The sequence below is a fragment of the Hyperoodon ampullatus genome, assembly GCF_949752795.1.
Source record: "Hyperoodon ampullatus genome assembly, chromosome: 10".
Classification (NCBI taxonomy): Eukaryota; Metazoa; Chordata; class Mammalia; order Artiodactyla; family Ziphiidae; genus Hyperoodon; species Hyperoodon ampullatus.
This window is the reverse complement of record NC_136923.1, coordinates 32,898,913-32,920,480: the sequence shown is the minus strand read 5'-3', so window position 1 is coordinate 32,920,480 and position 21,568 is coordinate 32,898,913. Positions and strand designations below refer to the sequence as shown.

Genomic DNA, 21,568 nt, shown 5'->3' with positions numbered 1-21,568 from the left:
CACAACCTATGACCTTCGGCAAATCCCTTCTTTCTCAGGGCCTCAGTTTCGTCCTCTGTGAAGAAGAGCGGGACAGCAAGGGGCCCTGCCAGCACCAGGATTAGACAATGGGCACGTGGTCATTTGTGGCAAGGAGAGCCCTACAGGCAGCTGTTTCCCCTCCATGGATGGTAACTTCCCTGCTCCTAGCACAAATCTCCAGGAGCAGGTTTCTAACTTTGTCCCTGGACTCAGGTATGTGCACCGAGGAGAGAGTTCTCAGGTGCAGCCTGAGGCCAGGCAATGGCGAGGAAGCCACAGTTCTTCTGGGGAGGAGGGGAAAGGAGGGAGGGATGTGGGGGCCAGAAAGAAGCTGGGGTGGGAACAGTGAGGAGTTTGAACAAGTGTTGTACCTCGATCCGTATAAACATATGTAGAAACTCACTGAGCTTTGCCCATAAGTTGGCACACACACCATATATATTTATAACTCAATAAAGGTTATAAGATGACAAATCAGACCAGGCAAGATTTTGCCAAATTAAAACTTTGCTACTATAAATGTTCCACATAAAATATTTCACATCCTATTAAAGATACCCCTTTAAAAGTGTATACCTCCTAAGTTCATTATGAAAAGGGGACAATACAGAATCACCAAGATGACCATCATGTTAGGCTAGGGGGTTGGGGGTGAGGGTGAGTCCAGGGAAATCCTTTATTTAACAATCAAGTTGCAAGGTGCCCAGCTAACGCTTTGACTCTCCACTCCTATTTCTATGCATAATTCAGTGCAGCAAGTAAGGCCTAGAACTTCAGGTAGGAACTTAGAATCCTGATTCAGACACTGACTTGGTGGGCCCTCAGGTCAGGTGAGAAATCCTGGTGCCTGGCAGCCTCCCTTCTCACCTGTGAAAAAGGATAGTGAGGACCACAGAAGAAAGGGCATCACTGGCCCAGATGTCATGAATATTAGGTGTTTCTGCTACCCAGCATCTGATTCCCTGCCCATGGGTAACAGCACTTGGCCTTCCCATTGGGGGACCACCCCTCCCCACTCTCAGTCCGTGGGTCCAGGTGAGGCTGACCCACCCTCACGTTCCAGAAGAGAGCATGGACAAGCTGAACAAATATTAGTCTGTTTGGGAAGTCCTGTTAGAACAAGCGGCAATGATAAACTCTCGCTCCACAGCTGTGGGAGAATGTCAGCCTGGAGCTTCTGGGAGGTACCATGTGGAGGAAGACTTCCTGGGAATGAGGCCAATATAGAAAAAAGCAAAGCCAATAGAAGAAAAGAATGAGACCAAGACCTAATAACACTGAGCCCCTGGGTCCAGCCATGCCTGAAGCTATCTACTCTTGGGCCTTCCATTTATGTGAGCCATTACATTCCCTATGCTGCTTATTCCAGACTGAGCTGTGTTTCTGTCACTTGCAATAACAAATCCTGACTAATGGAACCACTGCGTAGAATCACAAGATCTCCAAGTTACAAGAAGGCACTGGAGGCCATCCAGCAGTGTTTTGCACACATAAAGCATTCAACAGTGGCATGCTGGCCAATGAATGATTTGTTCATCACTCTAGCTCCAACTTCTCAAACTGAAGTAAAGCTACCCTGACAGCATTACTCTAAGCCACAAGATAAACCAACTGCATCTTCATGGAGCATTATTTTAAATGATGGTAAGTAACTTAAAATGCTTTTTGATTAAAATAAACAGAGATCACAACCACATGGTTCACACTAGGAAAGCAAACGTTGGTCAATTTTAGCAAATCAATCGATATAATTCATCTCATTAACAGAGTCAAAAGAAAAAAAACATGTCTTCTTAAATGCCAATCTTGTTAAATTTCAACATTTATTCCTGACTTTAAAAAAAAAAACCTCTTAACAAAATAGGAATAGAGGGAAATTTTCTTAAGAGATCCACAGGTCAAACAGAAAGCCAGCATGACGTTTTGGGGGAAGGGTTAGAGCACTACCACTGAAGTCAGTATAAGGTTAAGAATGACCTGAGATTTCACCACTGTTTAACATTATTCAGGAAGCATTTGCTAATCTAGTAAGACAAACAAAAAAATTACCAATTTGAAAGGAAGAGGAAGCAAAATTTTATTAAGTTGCAGATAATGTGATTACATGTCTGGAAAAATTCCTCCCAATAACAACAACGAAAAACAACAATAAATAAAATAAGATCTGAAAAACTATTAGAACCAGTAGGAAAATTTCATAATATTAGTCAACATTAATAAAAGATGTTATTAATCAATCATTTTCCTATATCCGAAAAAAAAAGAAAACATGAAAATATGATGGTGATCTGGACAACATAAATGATTATTCTAACACAGATTCCTTCTTCTGCACTGTCATATTCCTTCTTTTCTGCCTGTGTGGATTTTGGTGGAATGCTTGAAACACACAGCACAGCTCTAACCAAACACAGACCTTGTCAAAAAGATGCTTATCTTGCCTTGGTTCAACAATCTCTGGTGACCTGGAACCCATCTCCTGAGACTGCCCACTCCCCAGTCACCTAGGCAAGCCCAGTAGGTCCCTCCCTTTGCCAGCACAGAGAAAGGAGACCCATTCTTCAAGATGTGACCACTTAGTAACAGGGCTGACCAGACCAATCAACACACGTTTATTTGTACTTACCTGCATGCTGTTCCTCACACAGGCTAAGCCCCTATCCTGCCCCTGAGCCTTTGCATGTGCTGTCCCTTCTGCCTGCCAAGAGTTTCCCTAAGAAGGCTGCAAGGCTGCTCTCTCAACATTCAGGTCTGTGCTAAAATGGTACACTCTTTAAAAAATCCCTCCCAGTTTCCCTGTCTAAAATTCCACATCTCACTGTCTATCCCTTTATTCAACTTAATTTTTCTTCATAGCACACATCATCAGCTAACGTTGCTTCATACATTTGTCTGTTGATAGTCTGTCTCTCTCCAGAAGGTAAACTCCATCAGGGCAGGGATCACCATGTCTGCTTCACTCACTGCTGTATCCCCCACCCCTAACACCTCCTTCCCAGACACACAGAAGAGGTTCAATAAAAAATGTTGGTTTGGGCTTCCCTGGTGGCGCAGTGGTTAAGAGTCCGCCTGCCGATGCAGGGGACAAGGGTTCGTGCCCCGGTCTGGGAAGATCCCACATGCTGCAGAGTGGCTAGGCCCGTGAGCCATGGCGCTGAGCCTGCGCATCTGGAGCCTGTGCTCCGCAAGGGGGGAGGCCACAACAGTGAGAGGCCCGCGTACCGCAAAAAAAAAAAAAAAAAAAAAAAAAATGTTGGTTTTATGGATAGATGGATGGATGGAAAGATGGATTCTTTCAGTCCTCAGATCCAATCTCAACACTACTGCCTGAATATTTTTAATTTGTTTCTACCTTCCTCGATATCCAAGCCATCTTCCTTCCCACTCATTCTCAACAGGTATTTATTCCCTTCATCACCTCTCTCCTAGATGGCTACAATACCCCTAGCTGATCTCTCAGCCCCAAGTTTAGCCTCCATCCAAATTTTTTTCCCACTCCAGCCAGAGGTCTTTTCTCAAAATATAAATTTGATCATGTCATTCCTCTACTTAAAATGCTTCAGTGGCCTCCTGGGGCCTTAGGACAATCGAAACTCTTTATTACTAAGGCTCCCAGGATCCAGTCTTCCCAGCCCAGATGCCAACCAGTCTTCTGTCATATTCCACCATCCAGTCACACTGAGCAGCTGCCTCTTCTTACAGCATGCCACATTCTTTCTGGCCTCAGGGCCTTCGCACATGCTGTTCCTTCCACATAGGTCACTCTTTACCTGACTATGCCTCACGTAAGCTCCATTTTCTGACTGTTACCTCCCCTGGGAAATGTTGGGTCCACGCCAAACTTACAACCCTGGAAATGGTGTGTTTAAGTCTGTTCCTTCTGGACTATAAGGCTCACAAGAGGCAGCTTGTATCATTAACAGCACTTGGCACAATGCCTGGTACCAAGCAGGCGCTCGAGGTAGATTTCCTTGACTTTAATTTAAATCATGCCTTCTTTACCTTCACGCCTTCTCCCAACTGGCACAGGGTTCATCTCTCTGTCACATCTGACACCACTTCTGGCACCTTGACTCGCCATTCATACTCCCTTGAGTCAACAGAACACATATGGATGTATTCACACTGGCATGCACACACACACACACAAAACACTTGCGGAATCTGTTACTCTCCAAAACTCCCCTCCCACCATGACATTTTAACCTTGAGGAGGTCTTGCTTTCTGCCTGAATGTTATAAAATAAGTATTGGAGTCAGCTACATCAGCCACACTCTACCCAAACTTGACCTGGGTCTATTAAAAAAGAGGGAGACATAATCTTGGATTGGAAGAATTAATATTGCTAAAATGGCCATACTACCCAAAGCAATTTACAGATTTAATGTGATCCCTATCAAAATACCAATGACATTTTCCCACAGAACTAGAACAAATAATCCCAAAATTTATACAGAGCCACAAAAGACCCAGAATTGCCAAAGCAATCCTGAGGAAAAAGAACAAAGCTGGAAGCATAACCCTCCCAGACTCCAGATAATACTACAAAGCTACAGTAATCAAAATAGTGTGGTATTGGTACAAAAACAGACATATGGATCAATGGAACAGAACAGAGAGCCCAGAAACAAACCCACACACCTACAGTCAATTAATCTACAACAAAGGAGGCAAGAATATGCAATGGGGAAAAGACAGTCTCTTCAGCAAGTGGTGTTGGGAAAGCTGGACAGCCGCATGTAAATCAGTGAAGTAAGAATACACTCTCACACCATACTCAAAAATAAATTCAAAATTGTTTAAAGACTTAAGCATAAGACTTGACACTGTGAAGCTCCTAGAACACAGTTACATAAAACCTTCTCAGACATAAATTGTAGCAATGTTTTCTTAGATCAATCTCCAAAGGCAAAAGAAATAAAAGCAAAAACAAACAAATGGGGCCTAATCAAACTTAAAAGCTTTTGCACAGCAAAGGAAACTATCGACAAAAGAAAAAGACAACCTATGGAATAATATTTGCAAACAATCTGACCAACAAGGAGTTAATCTCCAAAATATACAAACAGCTCATACAACTCAATATAAAAAAGACAAACAACCCAATCCAAAAATGGTCAGAAGACCTGAATAGACATTTCTCCAAAGAAGATATACAGATGGCTAACAGGAACAAGAAAAAAAATGCTCAACATTCCTAATTATTAGAGAAATGAAAATCAAAACCACAATGAGGTATCACCTCACACCAGTCAGAATGGCTATTATCAAAAAGTCTACAAATAATAAATGCTGGAGAGGGTGTGGAGAAAAGGGAACCCTACTACACTGTTGGTGGGAATGTAAATTGGTGTGGCCACTGTGGAAAACAGTATGAAGGTTCCTTAAAAACCTAAAAAAAGAGCTACCATATGATCCAGCAATCCCACTCCCAGGCATATATCCAGAAAAGATGAAAACTAATTTGAAAAGGTACATGCACCCCAATGTTCACAGCAGCACTATTTACAATAACCAAGACATGGAAGCAACCTAAGTGTCTATGAACAGACGACTAAGAAGATGTACTATATATGTACAGAGGACTATTACTCAGCCGTAAGAAAGAATAAAATATTGCCATTTGCAGCAACATGGATGGACCTAGAGATTATCATATTAAGTGAAGTGAGTCAGACAGAGAAAGACAAGTATCGTATGATATCACTTATATGTGGAATCTAAAAAATAATACAAATGGGGAATTCCCTGGCAGTCCAGTGGTTAGGACTCCACACTTTCACTGATGAGGGCCTGGGGTTTGATCCCTGGTCAGGGAACTAAGATCCCACAGCCGTGTGGTGTGGCCAAGAAAAAATAAAATAAAATAAAATAAAATAATAAATGACAAATAATACAAATGAATCTATATACAAAACAGAAACAGGGCTTCCCTGGTGGCGCAGTGGTTGAGAGTTTGCCTGCCGATGCAGGGGACACGGGTTCGTGCCCCGGTCTGGGAAGATCCCACATGCCGCGTAGTGGCTAGGCCCGTGAGCCATGGCCGCTGAGCCTGCATGTCCGGAGTCTGTGCTCCGCAACGGGAGAGGCCACATCAGTGAGAGGCCCGCGTACCGCAAAAAAAAAAACAAACAAACAGAAACAGACTCACAGACCTAGAAAACAAACTTATGGTTAACAAAAGGGAAAGGGAGGGGGTGAGGAGGGACAAATTAGAGGAATGGGATTAAGAGATACAAACAAGTATACATTAAGTACATAAGCAACAAGCATTTACTGTATAACACAGGGAACTATATTCAATATCTTGTAAAAACCTGTAACGGAAAATAACCTTTTTCATAATTCTAATGGAAAACTGATAAATTCATAAAAGTGCTAACAAAAGATCAAGATAAAAAGAAAATTAATTACATGGGACTGAGTGAACTGATGAGGATGATTATAATTTTTGTGACCTTCTGTTTGAATAAAATTTTTAAAAATCCCACAAGGACTCAGAGGCAAACAATATAAAAATCAATTTTCACTGCAAAGTAAAGGAGCTGTTACAGTGGAGGATTAATGGACTGAATGTCAATATTATGACATCGTATGAGTGTGTTTCGTGTTTGGTAACTGCAATCATTGTTGCTTTTGTTGTGGTCATCCATTTACAATGCTTGGTGTCAGTTTATTTATCTCTTGTAAAAATAAAATACAGTGTGTGTGTGTGAAAAAAAAAAGAAAATAACCTGAAAACTATATATATATATATATATCTGAATCATTTTGCTGTACACCTGAAACTAACACAATATTGTAAATCAACAATACTTCAAATAAAAAAAAAAGAGGGAGAGATATTTTTTAATAAGTGCAGAGCCTTTCTCTGAAATGTCTCCCTTAGTTACCATAACTGTAAGGTCCATATCAAGCAGATTCAATCTTATTTGAAAGTTTTAAACAAATAAACAAAAGGAGCTGTACTTATATATGACTCTTTTAGTAATTAAAAAACAAAAAACCTGTCCTGTGTTTATTTTTTAATGTGCAAATTAGTTTATGTAACAATATTTGTCAGTGTTGTTTATAATATAAAAATATAAGCAATTAAACACTAACAATAGGAGGTTTTTATGTAAAATAAGTTATAAAATAGTATAGTGGAATAATCTGCAACTGCTTTTTTAATATTTTACTTTTATTGGAGTATAGTTGATTTACAATGTTGTGTTAGTTTCAGGTATACAGCAAAGTGATTCAGTTATACATATATTATTTTTTAGATTCTTGTCCTATGTCTAGAGTGAGAGAGTTTTTTTTATTAGAAAGGTAATTGTAAGAATTATGGTCAATATAATTATTATTATCTCTATCAGATCTAAACCAAAACACAATGCAAGCTGTGGTCTTAACTAGGTGTCAACCCAGCACCACCAGCCATGGGTCATCCTGACCTTGGGGAGTAACAATGTCACCAATGAGACCCTGTCACTGCACATGTTGTTCCTGGACCTACTCCAGCCACTGTGCTTCATTTGACATTCATGGAAGGGAAAGGATGGAGGAATATAGTAGACGGCACCACAAGGAGACACTCAGACAAATCCAGAACATGGATCTTACTTTTTTTTTTTTTTTTCTTTGCGGTACGCGGGCCTCTCACCGCTGCAGCCTCCCCCGCTGCGGAGCACAGGCTCCGGACACACAGGCCCAGCGGCCATGGCTCACGGGCCCAGCCGCTCCACGGCATGTGGGATCTTCCCGGACCGGGGCATGAACCTGTGCCCCCTGCATCGGCAGGCGGACTCTCAACCACTGCGCCACCAGGGAAGCCCAGATCTTACTTTTAAAGATGCCAATGTCGTGGAGGATAAATACAAGAGAAGGCTCTGTTTTGGATCGAAGGGGACTAAAGGGACATACGAACCAATTGCAATGCTTCAGCCAGGAACGCTCCCTGGATGTGGGAGAGGAAGGAGGGAGAAATGGAACGAGCTGTAAAAGGTGTTCTGGAGGACTTCCCTGGGGGTGCAGTGGTTAGGAATCCACCTGCCAATGCAGGGGACACGGGTTTGATCCCTGGTCTGGGAAGATCCCACATGCCGCAGAGCAACTAAGCCCGTGCGCCACAACTACTGAGCCTGCGCTCTAGGACCTGCCTGCCGCAACTACTGAGCCCGTGTGCCGCAACTACTGAAGCCCACGTGCCTAGAGCCCGTGCTCCGCAACAAGAGAAGCCACCACAATGAGAAGCCCGCGCACCGCAATGAAGAGTAGCCCCCGCTCGCCTCAAGTAGACAAAGCCCGCGCGCAGCAACAAAGACACAACGCAGCCAAAAAAAAAAAAAAGTGTTTTGGAACAACTAAAGAAATTTGAATATGGACTGTATATTAAAAGATATTATAATACTATACATAGAGAATCCTAAAGATGCTACCGAAAAACTACTAGAGCTAATCAATGAATTTGGTAAAGTAGCAGGATACAAAATTAATGCACAGAAATCTCTGGCATTCCTGTACACTAATGATGAAAAATCTGAAAATGAAATCAAGAAAACACTCCCATTTACCATTGCAACAAAAAGAATAAAATATCTAGGAATAAACCTACCTAAGGAGACAAAAGACCTGTATGCAGAAAATTATAAGACACTGATGAAAGAAATTAAAGATGATATAAATAGATGGAGAGATATACCATGCTCCTGGATTGGAAGAATCAATATTGTGAAAATGACTCTACTACCCAAAGCAATCTACAGATTCAATGCAATCCCTATCAAACTACCACTGGCATTTTTCACAGAAGTAGAACAAAAAATTTCAAAATTTGTTTGGAAAAACAAAAGACCCCGAATAGCCAAAGCAATCTTGAGAACGAAAAACGGAGCTGGAGGAATCAGGCTGCCTGACTTCAGACTATACTACAAAGCTACAGTAATTAAGACAGTGTGGTACTGGCATAAAAACAGAAAGATAGATCAGTGGATCAGGATAGAAAGCCCAGAGATAAACCCACGCACATATGGCCAACTTATCTTTGATAAAGGAGGCAGGAATGTACAGTGGAGAAAGGACAGCCTCTTCAATAAGTGGTGCTGGGAAAACTGGACAGGGACATGTAAAAGTATGAGATTAGATCATTCCCTAACACCATACACAAAAATAAGCTCAAAATGGATTAAAGACCTAAATGTAAGGCCAGAAACTATCAAACTCTTAGAGGAAAACATAGGTAGAACACTCTATGACATAAATCACAGCAAGATCCTTTTGGACCCACCTCCTAGAGAAATGGAAATAAAAACAAAGATAAACAAATGGGACCTAATGAAACTTCAAAGCTTTTGCACAGCAAAGGAAACCATAAACAAGACCAAAAGACAACCCTCAGAATGGGAGAAAATATTTGCAAATGAAGCAACTGACAAAGGATTAATCTCCAAAATTTATAAACAGCTCATGCAGCTCAATAGCAAAAAAACAAACAACCCAATCCAAAAATGGGCAGAAGACTTAAATAGGCATTTCTCCAAAGAAGATATACAGACTGCCAACAAACACATGAAAGAATGCTCAACATCATTAATCATTAGAGAAATGCAAATCAAAACTACAATGAGATATCATCTCACACCAGTCAGAATGGCCATCATCAAGAAATCTAGAAACAATAAATGCTGGAGAGGGTGTGGAGAAAAGGGAACACTCTTGCACTGCTGGTGGGAATGTGAATTGGTACAGCCACTATGGAGAACAGTATGGAGGTTCCTTAAAAAACTAAAAATAGAACTACCATATGACCCAGCAATCCCACTACTAGGCATATACCCTGAGAAAACCATAATTCAAAAAGAGACATGTACCAAAATGTTCATTGCAGCTCTATTCACAATAGCCCGGAGCTGGAAACAACCTAAGTGTCCATCATCGGATGAATGGATAAAGAAGATGTGGCACATATATACAATGGAATATTACTCAGCCATAAAAAGAAACGAAACTGAGCTATTTGTAATGAGGTGGATAGACCTAGAGTCTGTCATACAGAGTGAAGTAAGTCAGAAAGAGAAAGACAAATACCGTATGCTAACACATATATATGGAATTTAAAAAAAAAAAAAATGTCATGAAGAACCTAGGGGTAAAACGGGAATAAAGACACAGACCTACTTGAGAATGGACTTGAGGATATGGGGAAGGGGAAGGGTAAGCTGTGACAAAGGGAAAGAGAGGCATGGACATATATACACTACCAAACCTAAGGTAGATAGATAGTGGGAAGCAGCCGCAGAGCACAGGGAGATCAGCTCGGTGCTTTGTGACCGCCTGGAGGGGTGGGATGGGGAGGGTGGGAGGGAGGGAGATGCATGAGGGAGGGGATGTGGGAACAGATGTATATGTATGACTGATTCACTTTGTTATAAAGCAGAAACTAATAAAAAAAAAATTTAAAAAAAAAAAAAAAAAAAAAAAGATATTATAGGTCTATACTAAATAAATGAGGACTAGAGGACTCAAGGAAGTAAAATTAATACTGAACACAGATAAAGGAAAAAAGAGATGCCTTGGAAGGATAAGAGAATGATAATACTGACATCTGACTTGTTTTCCCTAAATCTTCTCCCACCTCTTCCCTCAATCCTAAAATGGTTCTGTGTACAAGGCTTCTGAATACGAACCTCCTTGAAGAAAGTATACCAAGTTTAAAAAGTTTCTCAAGTCTAGCTGCTAAAAGCCAATGTCTCTTGTAAGACATGGTGCCAAGGGAAGGCCGAGGTGTTCAGGCTCGCCTGGAGGTGAAAGGTTGCCTAGGTAGGGTTATTTGTACCTCATGATGGACTGCACTACCCTTTCCCCTGAAAGGACAAGGACATCCTATACTCGCATTTGCATATAGGACAAAAACCACATGAACAAAAGATGGGAAACAGGTAATCTGTCCTGAGTTTCTGCTCACTTCATCAGAGGCATTTGTGAAGTATTTTTGGCCTTTGGATCTGTTGCCATTTGTAAACACCCATGAATAGATTTCACTTACTGGAATTTATATGCTTCCTTAGTTTTCAAGTTAGTATTTCAAACAGGATTTATCTTCTTGTTTGCAATGTTAATGTAACCACATGATAGAATTTTTAAAGCTATTGTGTGACTTGCCCCCTTGCCACTGGAAATTTTCACTTGCTTATTTTAGAATCATGTACTAAGCCCTACCACTGGAATGAACTTACATATATGTGTAAAATGTGTAATAAAGAGAATAAATAATTGACACTACTAAAAAAAGACATCACAAAATTATTGTTAATTTGCAGAGGTGGGTAACAGTAGGTGAATATGAAGGTGACTACCTATTTTTAGGAGTTACAGGCCAAGGTATTTAGAGGTAAAGTGTCAGGATGTCTGCAATGAGTTTCCGAATGGTTCAGGAAAAGAAAGTATATATGTGTACACATACATACACACACACACATACACAGAGACACACACAGAGTAGTGAGGCAAAGTGTTCAAATAAAATCTAGGTGAAGGAAAAAAAATCTGTTAACTTTTCTGTAGAGTTACAAATTTTCCAAATATACATTTGGGTAGAAAAATATTAATACAAGGTAGGGGAATTCCCTGGCTGTCCAGTGGTTAGGACTTCACGCTTACAGCGCAGGGGGCACGAGTTTGATCCCTGGTTGGGGAACTAAGATCCCACATGCCGTGCCTCGTGGCCAAAAAAAAGAAAAGAAAAGAAAGAAATGCTGAAAATGGTAAACATGTCAGTAAATATAAAATATTTTTTAAAAAAGAAAAATACAAGGTAAAACTTAGTTCCTTTGATAACATTATAATAATAAGATAAAGAACACAAAGAAAGGAGTTATTAGGTCTTTAACAAGTGATTTGAACTTTGATTATTTCAGAACCTAAAATATGCCTACTATCCATAAGCACAATATCCTTTTTTGCATGACCAGTAGTTTTATAATACTTTTTTTTTTTTTTTTTTTTCACTTTCCACAACAGGAAAAGTGTGCCCTCTGCCTGGAGTGCTCATCCTTCCCCCAGGGAAGTGTTCCCAGATGTCACTGGAGAGGTGAAATTCCCCTTTATTTGCTTTGGGAAGTGGAGAACAGGTTATTAAAACTTACCCACAACTCCATCACTGTAACATAATGGAACAGTCTGTCCAATGATTGTGAGGTTAACGGCTGACTTTCCTACTAATTAGGACCTCCAGGCAGACAGGGGCTGCGTCAAGTTCCTGCCCATTCATTTGTAGTACACGGCCAGGCACACGGCCGCCACTCAATAAATATTTGTTAAATAAATGAGATATTATACAGCCCTTTAAAAAGAATGCATATGAAGACCATGTAACGAAAAAATGACTGACACAACAAGTGTGAAGAACTATCATAAAGCTACTACGATTACAACAATATGGAAAACTGAAACGGCAAAACCACCAAAACTAAAACAGTAGCAAAATGGGGTGGGGGGAAGGTGAGAAAATGAGTTGCCTTGGAAAAATCTTAAGAGTATGGTAGGTGCCAAAGGAATGAGGAAAGACTACAGTGACCTGGGGATAAGGGGACAGTAAGTAAAGCAAGGAGGGAAATCAGGGAAATAGTGAAAACTCTTCTCACTTGTTCAAATTTAGAGATTAAAAAAATATCCTCAGTCCTAACCATGAGGACAACCTGCCAAAAGATAGCTGGGTGTTGACCCCGCCCAATTAATTGCCATCATTCACGGCTACAGGACATCCAGGTTCTAATTCCACCTCTGCTACTAACTCACTGTGTAAACTCCACGTGCATCACCTCCCTGGGCAGTCTCCTTACTGGCAAAATGACCAGTCACAGATATAACCCTGAGCCCAGTACAGTGCCTGGTATACAGCAGGCCCTCAATCAACCCCCATCCTTAGAGAAGATGGTGGTTCCTGCTTGGGCTGCACACAGCACACACAAGACTGCACAGGGGTGGGACAAAAGCCACATGCAGCCCAAGTCGAAGCAATGATCACAGGGAAAGCCTTAACCTAAGTTCCCATGCTCTTCTCCCACCTAAAGAACAAAGTCTCAAGACTCTCTGCACCCACACCCCAGCAGAACACCCACACAAAATCAGCGCTCCGTAAATGCATCTTGATAATTCTTTACCTCTGTGGCCCCAGTGAGCACTTCAACCATCGTGGGTTCGCATGCCTGTACCCCCAGCCTCACACAGCTCTCCAGGCCTGATTCTTGGCCCTCAGAGTTGAAAAGGTAGAGTTTCCTCCAGGGAATGTGCCACGCTCTTGCCTGGCAGGAAGTTTCTATCAGATTCCCAGGAGGGAGATTGACGCACATGGTCTCCAACCAGCAAGGGCTCAGCATCAAGACGGGTGCGACCTTTCACGTGCCACCATCCCTCCGCAGGGCGGGGGCTGGGTGAGCTTCCCCTGCCAGACGCATGCACTGTGTTTCCTGGTACCACCTCAAGCCCAGTGCCCATCTGAATGTCCTCCAGTTTGAGTGGGGGTTTTTGGGGTTTTTTTTTTTTTTTTTGGCTGTGCCACGCGGCATGCAAAATCTTATTTCCTTGACCAGGGATTGAACCTGTGCCCCCTGCATTGGGAGTGCAGAGTCTTAACCACTGGACCACCACGGCAGTCTCTTGAGTGTTCTTAAACATTTCCCAGGTGCACACTGTGTGCCAGACCCTGCTAGGCCCTTCCTTAACACATCTTGTCTCCTATTACATACATTCATCTCCCCTTCTAGATTGGAAGAAAGGTCCAGGTCTGATTGCATCCCCCAGCATACCTGACAGAGTGCTGAGCACACGATAGGTACTCAAGTAACTGCTGAACGAATTTTCCAAAGTGATCACCATAAGGATTGTCACAGAAAAGTAAAGGGCATGTGTTCTGACAGCCCTACTTGGTTCTGCGGTTGGTGGGAAAACGATTTACAGGCTGATAACAGACTAAGGCCATGCGCTGGGTGTTAGCCAGGTGCCCGGTGACCACAAGCGAGGGACTTCGTAGCACACTGAACCTTCGCATCAACTTTATGACCTAAGTACCACTGTTATTCACCTTCATAGACAGCAAACTGAGACTAGGAGAACTTCCAGCAACTGGGCCAGGATCTTCACCACTTCCCCTAACGCCCTCCTGGCAGTTCCTACTGTCACTAGGGCCCCCCTATGAGGAGACTGTCTGGAATTAGGAACACAATGATGGGCTCCCAATGAGACTAGAACGCCCACACTCTGCACCTCAACGGATTCCCTTGGCTGAGGCCCCGTCCCACCCCTGGGGCAGCCACAGCAGCTCCTTCCCATCCTGCAGAGGGGCCTGGAGCGCCCACCTGCAGGGACAAGGTAAGACGAGGATCCCAATGAGATGAGAAGTAGGGGAGATGGCTAGAAGGCCAGGGGCCTTCTCCCTTAAGAGCATCAAAGACACAGATGTCCCAACAATTACCTGTGACACTGGGGCAGGTCCTTAAAACTGTTTCTTCATCTGCAAAATGGAGGCAAACAATGTGTATTCTGCTCAGTTGCTGTGATATTTGGAGCCAACGTATATAAAAAGCCCCTTAGGAGGTGCCCAGAATTGGCAGATATTATTATAATTTGCCGTGTAGAGGATTAGCCAGGCTCCCTGGAGAACTGAAGAGCTTTTTCAATGGCTCCACAGCAGATCTTCCAGGACGCTGTCCTAATTCATGCCTCTGACCAGTCCAAGGACAGATAAAGACTTGGTTTAGTGGGGAAAAAAAACCACAACAAAGCAGAAATTGAGGCTCAGGAGGCTGGGTCTGGCTCTTGGCTCTTCCATTCCTGCTACAGGACCACAGACCAGCTCTCTGCCTCCCAAAATGTCAGTTCCTCATCTGTAAAATAACATCACCTCCCTCATTGGGTCTTCGTGTGTCTCAAAGAAGATCACGTGCACTCACTCAATTACCTTAACAATCATTTAATAATAAGCTGTCTCTGGGGTTACGTCAATGAATGTAATATGGAGTCTATTTTGTTTTCATATTAATGCAACAAATGTTTAGTGAGTGACGACTCTATCCCAGGCACCGCCCTGAGGAGTGGATGAGGAGACACAGACCACATCTGCCCTCAGGGGACTTACGGTTGTTTTAAACAATATACCTAAAATTTTAGGATTAAAAGGAAAGTCATCAATCAACCAACCATTCTTTTTAGCCAATGAGAGATATGAGAGAAGAGAAAAGAGACACACCAAGGGTCACACAGCCAGGAAGAGGCGAGAGCAGAATCTGCACAACGGTTTTTCAGTTTGCAGCCCAGTGTTCTTTGCACGAGAGAGTTTCTGCCTGAATCAAAACCTTTATGGAGATACCTGACCCTCCTACTTGTTCTCAACTCATTCACCGGCAGGCTTGTGACAGGGATTGGAAGACCTCTTCCATCTTTTGCTTACAACAGTATTTTAAAGTTCCTATCAAAAAACGCTAAACCATTTAAAAATCCAACATCTGTGTCTTTGGTTACTATGCCTCTCTGTCCCAGGCACATCACTGCAGCATTGGGAGGAAGCTTCTAGATCTCCCAGTTCGGCATGTCCCCAGTGTGATCTCTGCAACAGCAGATGTGAGGATCGGGGGGCTGCACACTCTTCCCTCTCTTGAGAGACCCCTCCATGCACACTGACCTTTTACAGGCTCTGCTGGGTCCTGTGAGAAAGGCTACATTTGACTGAGCTTAAGCCAGTAGTGCCTAAACAAGTTTGGCAACAGGCCCCATTTTTTCCCCTGCAGTGCCTATTAATGTTTGGAGGAAACCATGTTCTGAGGAGCAGACTGTGGGAAATGCTGATGGAATCTCCAAGAAGACACCTTGGAGAGGTGAAGTGCCTTGCTCAAGGTCACAGGACTGGTGAGTCTGAGAGCAAAGGCTAGAGCCTCAGGTCAGGAGAGGCTACTCTCCCTTTAGTTGGGTTTCCAGCTTCTCAAGGTCAGCGGCTGAACTTCTGGAGGTGGAGGAAGCAGAGCAGGCCCCACACAGCCCTTGGGGCAGTGAACAAAGAGCTCATAAAAAATCAGTGATGGAAACAGCTCTCCCCTGAAGGACAAGATGGAAGTTGATAAGCGGATCAAGAAGACAGCAACTAACAACAAGCAGTGAAACTAACCAGTCTAAGGTGAGGGCTCTGGAGGCAGTCTATCCCTGGAGCATGAAAACAGAACACAGCGCAGGGCAAATCTCAATTTTGGATACAGCCCTTCATGCTGCCATCTAAAAATCGCTCTGCTTTCTAGCCAGCTCAGGCCACTAAAGCTGCTCGTGGGTTGAGAGCCTACTGTGCGCAGGGCCCTGGGCCGGACATGGGGTGTCGCTGCACCAGACAAGGCCCTGCCTTCCAAGTCAGTAAAGTCTAGTGGAGCCAGCACAAAGGAGGTTCTCAAAACAACCTGGAATAAATGAGCGAGCCAGAGAAGATCCTTATTTTCATAAAAGAGACACTCATTTGTACAATCTGAGAGTGAAAGGCCCTGCAAGGAGAGAGTAACCCCTTATTTGAACAGGATAGGATGTTCACTGACTGACTGACCCACAGATGAATGAATGAATGAATGAATGAATCAAACAATCGATCAATTTCTCCAGCATGGGCTGAGTCCTAACCATCTACCATTTCAAGGAACTATCACAAGTCCATTTATAGGAAGGATTTACAAAAAGGGCAAGAGCTTCTCCCCTCAAAATTCTCCTCTTTAAACATCAGAAATTCCACTTGCCTAAAACCATTGCTGCGCAGCTAAGGAAACTGAGGAGTGATATTATCCACCCAACATCACAAATGCCAGCAGAAAACTGCACTCCCCAGGGGCTTACTCTTCTAAAAATCCTGTATTCTTGTGAGTTAGCACCCAGAAGTACAAGTGGCAAGTAAAGGTTGCTCAGTTAATGAGTGCTGTGGGACTAGGTCTTCCCACAACAAAGTCACTTGGTTAAAAGACAAAGTGTCCGTAAAGCTCAGGAGCAAAACTGCGTTCCTGCAGAAGGGAGGTGTGTGGGCAGGGCCCCCAGGGAGCCCCTCTCCTCGGGAACCTGGGGTTGGCTCCAGGCAAGCTTAGGTCCTTCTCACTGGCAGGCTTTGTCACAGTACCTCACCTCAAGGATCCAGGGTCCACCCTTTATCGTTACTTGAACACTACACTCATCAGTCCAGAAATATTAGTGAGCACCTACTGTGTGCCAGGCACTGGGTAAACAACAGTGAGCAAAACAGGCAAGACCTGGCCCCGCAGAGTTCACAGTCCAGTAAGAAAGGTAGACACTAAAAAGATAATTACATATAGGATAAGAAATCACATCAATGGATTATCATTTCTCTTTTTTTTTTTTGGCCATGCGGCATGTGGGATTTCAGTTCCCCGAGCAGGGATCGAACCCATCCCACCTACACCGGAAGCGTGGAGTCTTAACCACTGGACCACCATGGAAGTCCCAGATTATCATTTCTAAAACACAAGTCTGGCCCTATCAATCTTCTGATAGAGCAATCTTCCTAGGTTCCTCACTCTATGTGGGATTAAAAATAAACAAACAAAAATGAAAAGAGCTGCCTTAATTGGGTACTTACTCAATACCAGGTGCTTTACTATGATTAACTCAGGACATGCTCTAACAACCCACTGCAGGAGGTACTATTATTATCCCCATCGACCAACGAAGAACTAAAGTTTTCTACTTAACCATTGCTTACTGTGTGTGCAAAAGCCCATCCACCCCCCAGCCAAGACCCTGAATTCCCTGAGAATTCATATCTTACTCAACTTGCTGTCTCTTGTACACACAGTAGTATTTCATAAACTCCCAATGAATGAATAACCAACTGATTGATCAATGGGCTGGTTTCCTTCAAGGCATTATCTGCGTAATAAGCTCAATTTTTGGAACAAGTACCGGTCAGTGTCCTAATAATCATGCGAGAAGTAGCTGTGATGTTGTGAAAAGAGCCAGAGCCAAACCCCCGAGGCCTGAGACCGCAGCTTGGCTCTGTGTGAACCCGGAGGATCATTTCCTCCCTCTAGGCCTGACTGCTTCCCACTGTCCTGATGGGGAAGCAAGAAATCAGACAGTGAGCCTAGGACCTCTGCTGGCTCTACACATTTACGTCTCTGAAACATAATGGGGGGCAGGGGCTGGGGCTCAGGAAGACCTCTGAAACTGCACTCTGCCTGCTTTTAGAACAGGGTCTAAAATTAAATGTTTTAGGGAGGGTGACTGATCAGGTCTATGGGGGTGGGTGAAGAACTTCCTCTTCGGCCATAGCTCAGTGGGCATATTTATCCTAATAGGGTAGATTTACTCCCTATGACAAAAACCCCTTTCCAGAGAAGTATTTTGGACGAATACAGGTGAGACTGCCACCCCCAACTGTACACCAGAATAGAGGGGCTGGTGAAATGAAAGAGCCTGAGTTCATATGCTGGAAGCAAACAAAACCCAAACCACACTCTCCACTCCTACACTCTCCTCTGGGAAGGCCATGTGAGTATGGTCAAGGCCACCACGAACATGGGCCTAATGGCTCCATGTGGTCCATAAGCTATGACCACAGGAGAACTCGCCACTCAGCAAGCATGGCTCTGTCTGTCACTCAAAGTGAGAGCAATGGGTAGGAGCTGAGGCTCCGCAGCAAGACAGAGTATTTGTTGGTTTTCTTTTGTTGCTTGGGTTGGTTTTGAGTGAATTTCTGTCCTCACGTCACCTAATGGACATAATGAGGGTAACAACACATCTCCCTACCTCACCACAGTGAAAATTAAATGAGATGAGTAAGCCAAGTGATCCACACAGAGCCTGACACATAGTACATACTCAGATTGTTGCCAAGGATGGTGGTGGTGGTGGTGGATGAAATCATCTGAGTCAGGAAATCCAACCCAAGCCTCTTCCAACCCACTCCAGGATCCAGGGAGAAGCAGGTGATCCTGGGATGAACGCTACTGGAAAAGCAGACTTGGATACTTTTCAGAAGAGAAACAAAGAGGTGCCCACTCTTGGGAAGGACCCAGCCTGCCCAGGTGCCCTGGGCCTCAGGATAATCACTGGGTCCCTGTAAGGACAGAGGCTCGCTAGGGCCATTGGGAAACAGAGAGACCTGAGAAGACGAACTTCCTCAGAGTAAAGAGAAGGGGGAGGAAATTACAACCAAGAAGATACCGCTGTTAACCCAACAGACTGGCAAAAATTAAAAAGCATGAAGAGCTGAGGTGTGGCAGGAGGCAGGCAAACAGGAAATCTGGTATCCTGCCGATAACTGGTGCTCTTTAGAGAATGATTTGGCAGCATTTATCAAGATCTTAAATGCATGCAAAGGATGGCCCAACAACTTCACTCCTCGATAACCATCTACCTAAGAGAACTACCTGCTCATGTGCTTGGAAGCATAAACCAGAAAGTGCATCAAAGCACTGCTGTAAGAGCGAAAAACAGACCCCACCCACCCCCCACCACCAACAGAAAAACAGCTCGATAAACAGTGAGATTCTTATGCCATGGATACAATACTCACTTTGCAACAAAACAAGGTAGATGCACATGCACTGTCTTGAAAACATTTAAAGACATATTATTGAATGTTTTAAAAAGGTTACAGGGGCTTCCCTTGTACCGCAGTGATTGGGAGTCTGCCTGAAAATGCAGGGACACGGGTTCGAGCCCTGGTCCGGGAAGATTCCACATGCTGTGGAGCAAATGGGCCAATGTGCCACAGCTGCTGAGCCTATGCTCTGGAGTCCGTGAGCTGCAGCTGCTGAGCCCACGTGCCACAACTGCTGAAGCCCGTGTGCCTAGAACCCGTGCTCCACAACAAGAGAGGTCTCTCACTGCAATGAGAAGCCTGCACACCGCAGTGAAGAGTGGCCCCCGCTCGCCGCAACTAGAGAGGGCCCGTGTGCAGCAATGAAGACCCAACACAGCCAAAAATAAATAAATAAAATAAATGAATTAAAAATAATAGAATGTTTAAAAAAATTATTAAAATAAATAAATAAAATAAAAAGGTTACAGAACAGACCAGCAAGCATAGTATGACAGACTGTATTTAAAGAACAGAAAGAAAGAAAAAGGAAAGGAAGGAAAAAATGACTTTTTTTTTTCTATGTATATAGACTCCTAGTAAAAGCTCTGGAAGGAAATTCACAAAGTAGGTCACAGTGGTTACTTCTGGGAAAGGTAGGAGTGGGGTGGGTGCTGGGAATGAAACTTGGGGATCAATAGGGATTTCACTCTTATTTTTAACTAGGAAAATGTATCCATGCATTTCTTGGGTATTTAAGTTAAAGTAATATATTTATTTTTAAGGAACAAAAAAGAGGAGGTGGAAGGAAGAGGAAGAGATGATGACTTCAAGAGAAGATGTAGCTGCTGAGAGCTAAGGGTCTGCCTTCACCTCCTCTTGGGGGACTGGCCACCCACAAATGTAGACACAACACATCTGAGCATAAGCCCATAGTTTCTTGGAATGACAGAATCAGATATTTAATGCTATACCACATCAGTTCTATATACCAACTCTTCCTTCTAAATCTTAGAAAAATTCCCTCATACTTGACAAAGGTATCCTTCCTCTGGTGTCAGAAACTCAAGGTATGAAAACGGGACACATGAAATTTTGCTATCTCCAAATTCTTGTTGGCCTCCACTGACTTATAAGAAGTCCTGTATTACATTTAATTGTTGCATGTAAGAATTCTTTTTAATTTTAATTTTTAAAGATACTTTTACCTTTCCTTGTTTTCTTCCATTTCTCTGAAGACACACTGATTCATTACTCCGGAACTGTCCACAGACACTGTGTGGCAGATCCAGGTCTTCTTTCTGAAAAACCAAAATAACCAACATTTATAACCTGGGTACATTTATGTTAACACAAAGAGATGCATTAAATACACACAAAAGGAATATGTCAAAGGCTGCCTAGTGTCCATCAAAATCCATTTTCCCCTTTGTCCATAGGTTATTTGAGTTTCATCAGGGACTACATTTCCCAGGCATCCTTGCAGCTAGGTGCAGCCAGGTATCTGAGTTCCCAATGGAATGTGAAAGGATGTGATATGTTCCACTTCTCCACGTAGGTCTCAAGACATGGGCATGCCTTGTCCATCCTTCCCCCTGATTCCCACTGGCTGGAACTCAGCTCTGACCATGCAGATGATGACAATGCACTTGGAAATAACAAAGGAACAAGATAGAAGGCACTTGGGCCTGTGACTGGCTGCATGGAGCACAGGTGCCCTCTCTCCTGGGAACTACTACCTTAGAGAGAAATGTCTTTGTTCTTTAAGTCACTTGAAGTTTAATAAAACTTTAAGTTTTATTGGGTCTTCTTTTTATGGCTGGTTAAGTCTCACTGAGTTGGCACTATGGTTAAAGATTATCACTGGGGCCCTTCTGAGGGTGGGTTTGCTTATTTGGAGCTTGGGACAGTCTGTGTCTGTGGAGACAGGTGAGTCCAAATTATTTGGGGTCATAATTTTGGTAAAACCACACGCAGTGGGGAAGGGGAAGGGTAAGCTGTGACAA

General features: G+C 43.2%; 1 protein-coding gene across 1 annotated transcript in view; it reads right to left on the bottom strand.

The window, feature by feature from the left end:
* ARHGEF3 (Rho guanine nucleotide exchange factor 3) overlaps nt 1–20,814 on the bottom strand; it is a gene marked incomplete at both ends in the record, with an annotated part of 279,852 nt that extends 259,038 nt beyond the window's left edge. The window contains one exon of the mRNA XM_079713688.1: nt 20,771–20,814. Coding sequence (XP_079569814.1) covers nt 20,771–20,814 — 44 coding nt within the window. The remainder of the gene's footprint in view (nt 1–20,770) is intronic.
* Between the last annotated feature and the right edge of the window lie 754 nt (nt 20,815–21,568).